This window comes from Bremia lactucae, linkage group LG14 (genome assembly GCF_004359215.1).
Source record: "Bremia lactucae strain SF5 linkage group LG14, whole genome shotgun sequence".
Taxonomy (NCBI): domain Eukaryota; phylum Oomycota; class Peronosporomycetes; order Peronosporales; family Peronosporaceae; genus Bremia; species Bremia lactucae.
Window position 1 is genome coordinate 221,185 of NC_090623.1, and position 4,683 is coordinate 225,867.

The window sequence follows — 4,683 nt, forward strand, 5'->3', positions numbered from 1 at the left end:
TCCATGCCCAAACAGGATCATCATTTTATATACCATCGTGCTTTTAGCTGAAGCGGCACTTCATTTAAGAATGCACTCCTATAAATACAGTTACAATTTTGAGGATAAAAATATGGTACTGCAAAGATTCCTCTGCGATTTGCATTACAATTATCAGCTGTTAATTTGCTGTGACGGGAGATAAAAATAGTCAGAAAGAAAATATCTAAAACGCCTTTCGAATGTAATGCTGACTTGGCTGATCCCACTCGAGCGAAATTAAAAAAAGAACCATCACAAATATCCATGTAAAACGAGCAGGACATGGAAGAAACTCACGCAGAATATCATGCGAAGACAAGTCAATTTCATGACATTACGTATTTGATTACGCACTTTTGTGCAATTACGATAAAGAACCAAAATTGCGATGTTGTCAACGGGGTCAATCTATTGTTAACCATGCGTCAGACTCCAACAAAACGATCTCGCTCGAAACTGCTGGCATCGAACATTCAAATTCGAGACCGTATATCTAAATGGCCACAGATCAGATTTACATAAATTAACCCAACTTCAGATCGCATGAGCTGCTTCGTGGACTTGTAAAAGGGCGTCGGGTATTCCATCGTGCACGATTGCCTGCCTGAACATGACACTCGAGTCATTAAGTGGATATGAAATTCTGTTGCCATTTACGCGAATTTTTGCTGGATGTTCCAGTTTGAGCAACGGCGATGGCAACATTCATAGCTATGCTCACGCGAATATGTATGATATAAGAAAAGCAGTGGTTGTTCGGTTAGCCGTAGACGGCATCCTTTACATCACGTTGAAAGAGCGAATTGGGTGTCAGCGATCTCTACCAGGCAAAGTATTTACAGAAACTGGCCTCTAAAATGTAGTGGAAATCATCCCCTTTCGTAATGTCGTAACAGACTCGTGACCTTTGTCATTTAGCGGCCCGCATATAGCAAGATGCAAGTCGCAGCCACCGTGGGTGCGCTGCACAGTGAAGGCCACTATGGCAGCTGCTTTATTAACTCAACCCCATTTGAAGATCCGTAAACCACGATGATAGGTTTTCTACAGAGGTAGCTGCTTCTTTCCTCTTTAAAATGATCATTTAGTTCTACAAGATATTATCCAGCGTAGTAAAATTCGGCATCATCCAGAAAATCTCAACCCGCCGCTTCCCGTAATCGAGGCCATCATTTTCATACCTACTAACGGAAGTACATTACCAAGTTCCATTTTCACAAAAGAAGCAGACACGAGAATCATGGCCGACAAGAAGCAGACGTCCCTCCCCCTTCCCAAGCTCTCAAACGAGCCGGTTTTTGTAGGCTCGAGCCCGAGCAATGGCGAGTACGTGACTGTGCTAACGCCCGACAACAAAGCGCTGGCCCCGAATCGAATGGGGCCGGATTTCGACCCAAATGGCCTTCGCATGAATGTGTGGACCGTGAATCTAAACGACGCTGATCTGCGCACTGCATACTTTTGGTGGGTCTGCTGCTGCCCGTGCTTGCCATTATCGCAGCTTGAGACTCGCTTGGGACTTAATTCGTTCTGCCAAGGCTTCCTTATCGACTTGGTCGCCTACGCCGGTCGTCTTGTCTTCTTGTTGCTGACAGTGGTGGCTCTTTTTAAGGGTTATCTTGTCGCCTTTGCTGGCTTTTTGATGCTCACTGTGGTCTGCGTAATTGCTGTCGGTCAGCGTGTCGCTCGCGTGCGTAGTCAGATCCGCGAACGCCTGGATATTGGTGGAAGCCGCAAGGATGACCGAGTCACGGGCTGTGTGCGCAGTGCAAGTGCCATTCGTCAAATGGCCGTGCAGCTTAAGTGCGACCAATTGCACTTTAGCGCTCCCGCCACGCTTCAAGCGTACCAGGTGTAACTTGCTACGATTGGGTTCCACGCGGGGCTACACTCGAGAATGTTGGCAATATGTGTCGCAATATTAAATATCGGTAGCTAAAAAGTAAATTAGCACGTAGTATGGTAACCATTTCAGGGCACGATCAACATGGACCAAAACGTATTTTACTTATATTCTTTGCTGCAAACAATTAGTCGACGGCACTCATATCGAATCTAGTGGTTTGGTGCCGCGCATGTAATTCGGTAGGATCCAAGTGCGCATTCGTGTGTTTCTTCGCAACTTGAAAGACACTTTCAGCGGCGTTACACAACTCGGCAAATTGTGCCATCACTTCTTGAGTCGAAGCTCCCGCGTGGATTCGAGGAATCGACGTTGGCTGTAGCAGGGGCGGCGTCCTCAATGATGTTTTATCGCCTTCCGCCGATGGCCATACATCCGTAGGTGACTGAGTCGACAATGACGAAAAGGGCGACGATTCCAAATTTAATGCCTCTTCGTTCGTTGGCGATGGCACAACTGCTCCCCACGCATACTGTACCACAGCTTCAGGTAGTGAATCGTCGAGCTTTGGTAAATCTGGCCGCCTCGACGTCTCGGCAACAGCATTCGAGCCCGAAATCTTGTTTCTCGAAATTTCTTCAATTGCCTTCAACATGGTTTTTTTACTGTTACTTCGAGTCCTCGCATAGGTTTTCCATGGCTCCGAGTCAAGAGGCAGCAAAACTTGGTTTAGACTTTCGACAGAATCGTTCGAAGGATAGCTCGAAACTGGTTTTACTTCCAAGTCGTGAGTCACGCATGGCTTCTGGTTGTGCCTTCGCACTGTAGGTACAGTCGGAACTTCCTTGCCCGTCTCAAGATGCTCGCCGTCACCGATGCGCCCAATCACGAGGTTATGTCGATACCGAGGAATTTGCGACGAGCAATCGTTTTGACCTTCATCGCTGCGATTCTCCGCTTGAATTCTCTGTCGATTCATTTGCTGTCGCTCCTTGACTTCCTGCTCCGCGATCTCCTGGGCATCCATATTTCGAGCATGCGTGAGGCAGTGCGTGCAGAAATTTATGGACCGAGGCTCAATTGTCTTGTACCTTTGGCCTGGAAAGCTCAGCTTTTTCTTCAAGCTGCAAGAGGAACACACCCGTCCGTTGCAAAGTCGACACACAAAGCATCGAGCAAAGGCACTAATGGACCTTGTACATACTGCACAGTCGTGTCGCTTCTTCTTGCGCTGCGTGCTTGAGCGTGCGGATCCAGCTTTCACCTCGTCGGTCTTCGGGTGTGCGAGTAGCCACGATAGTTTTTTGTTTTGAGCACATTGAGCGAACTTGACGCATTGCGTCAGACTCGTTGCTGCCGAGAGCAAAGCCACGCTTTCGTGCATGGATCCATTGGGCTCAAAATTTGTCTTCATGTAGACATCCACGGTTTTCGACGATGTCTCTCGATAGAAATAACACGACGAGATTCGACCTCGTACGATCCGCTTGCCGTCAAGAGGTCCATAGTCTTTCCCAAGATCGACGGAATGCATTAAGTGGTAACCCACACGTTTCCCACCTTGACGCGTGATAATTCCTGTTGCTACCAGAAACACAAGGTCGCGAGGCCACGTAAACGCCTTGACAGAAGACGACGTGCATTTGACGACCCACTTTAATCCACAGTATCGAAACGGATCCTCGGGCGTCGGGCCTTGGAGTTCATACAACGCCTCTGCATCCACAACTTCTTCGCTTGTGTACGACGAAGTGACAATCGTCCCCAACGCATCGAATGAGACGGAACTATACATGACATCGTTCAACGTGCCTTCGATCGTTCCGACTTGAAGAAGAGTGGGCATCGTCCTGTCACTGCGACTCAATGCGCCAGAACTTTGAGTTGGAATCTCCGACCATGAACACTCCGTCACCGAGTCCGTTGGAGCGGACGAGATGGATGTCACGCTTCTGTTTGCAGCCAATGTCATCGCATCGAGCGTTCGACTACGTGCTCGCCTCCTTGACCCTAGCGTCCGTGAACTCCCAGCGGTAGCGTCTGTCACTGCTTTCCGATACACGGTCAATTGCTCACACGTTTTGACCGTCTTCCAACTGGATGGATGCAGCTGATACCGAAGATTCGGTGGCCGGGACGCCTGCCACGCTTGATGCTTGTCGTAATCGCGCAACGCCATTGCAAGTTTCATTGACGCAGTGTTCATAAATTTGTCTTTGTTTGACTCGGACAGGCGCAGTGGCGGAAATACGACCTCTTGGATTGGAAATCGATGACTCATAACGGCGACACCAAGGCGACGATCGGAACTCCTCTTTGTAGCTGTTGACAGAATTGAGAATGGAGACAATCGACGCTCTTGAAAAGTAGGCGGATAAACCTCCATTAGCTAATAGTATACGGGCGCGAGTGATTATATTTTTATAGTTTATTACTACCAAAAATATATTTGACGAATATGGATGAAGGGCAACCCTATAGATGTCCGAACTACAGTCGTAGCTTCAGCTTTTAAAATAAAGGTCAGACAATTGTTTGCCGTGGGGAATGATAGCGAATTCAAAAAGAGCATCGGAACGCCGCATTTCGACGGTCGATATGGTTGTTCCCTTTAGCCTCCGTCCACACTACAACTCTTGAACCGCTTCGCCGTATTTTAAGCAAAGACCTCACAATATTGGACAGGTCTTTAGTACTTTATTCAATTGTTTGCTTATGGAAGTTAGGCCTTCGTGTTTTTTTCGAAGTATTGCATGAAAGATTAAAGTGACAGAGTCGTAGAAAGTCTGCGTGACGTATATTGCTTTGATATTCATCTC

The 4,683-nt window shown here is 47.6% G+C and overlaps 3 protein-coding genes across 3 annotated transcripts; 2 read left to right on the top strand and 1 right to left on the bottom strand.

Annotated features, from left to right (window-relative positions):
- Nucleotides 1-631: 631 nt before the first annotated feature.
- Nucleotides 632-877, top strand: CCR75_004828 (uncharacterized protein; the record flags this gene model as incomplete). Its single annotated transcript, XM_067962914.1, has 1 exon — nt 632-877. The coding sequence occupies one exon, from the start codon at nt 632-634 to the stop codon at nt 875-877; it is 246 nt and encodes an 81-aa protein (XP_067816844.1).
- An 80-nt stretch (nt 878-957) lies between these two features.
- CCR75_004829 (uncharacterized protein) lies at nt 958-1,879 on the top strand (the record flags this gene model as incomplete). The annotated part of the gene is made up of 2 exons (XM_067962915.1): nt 958-979; nt 1,110-1,879. The coding sequence occupies 2 exons, from the start codon at nt 958-960 to the stop codon at nt 1,877-1,879; spliced, it is 792 nt and encodes a 263-aa protein (XP_067816843.1).
- A 172-nt stretch (nt 1,880-2,051) lies between these two features.
- CCR75_004830 (uncharacterized protein) lies at nt 2,052-4,250 on the bottom strand (the record flags this gene model as incomplete). Its single annotated transcript, XM_067962916.1, has 1 exon — nt 2,052-4,250. One exon carries the CDS (start codon nt 4,248-4,250, stop codon nt 2,052-2,054), a length of 2,199 nt encoding a protein of 732 aa, XP_067816344.1.
- Nucleotides 4,251-4,683: the final 433 nt, after the last annotated feature.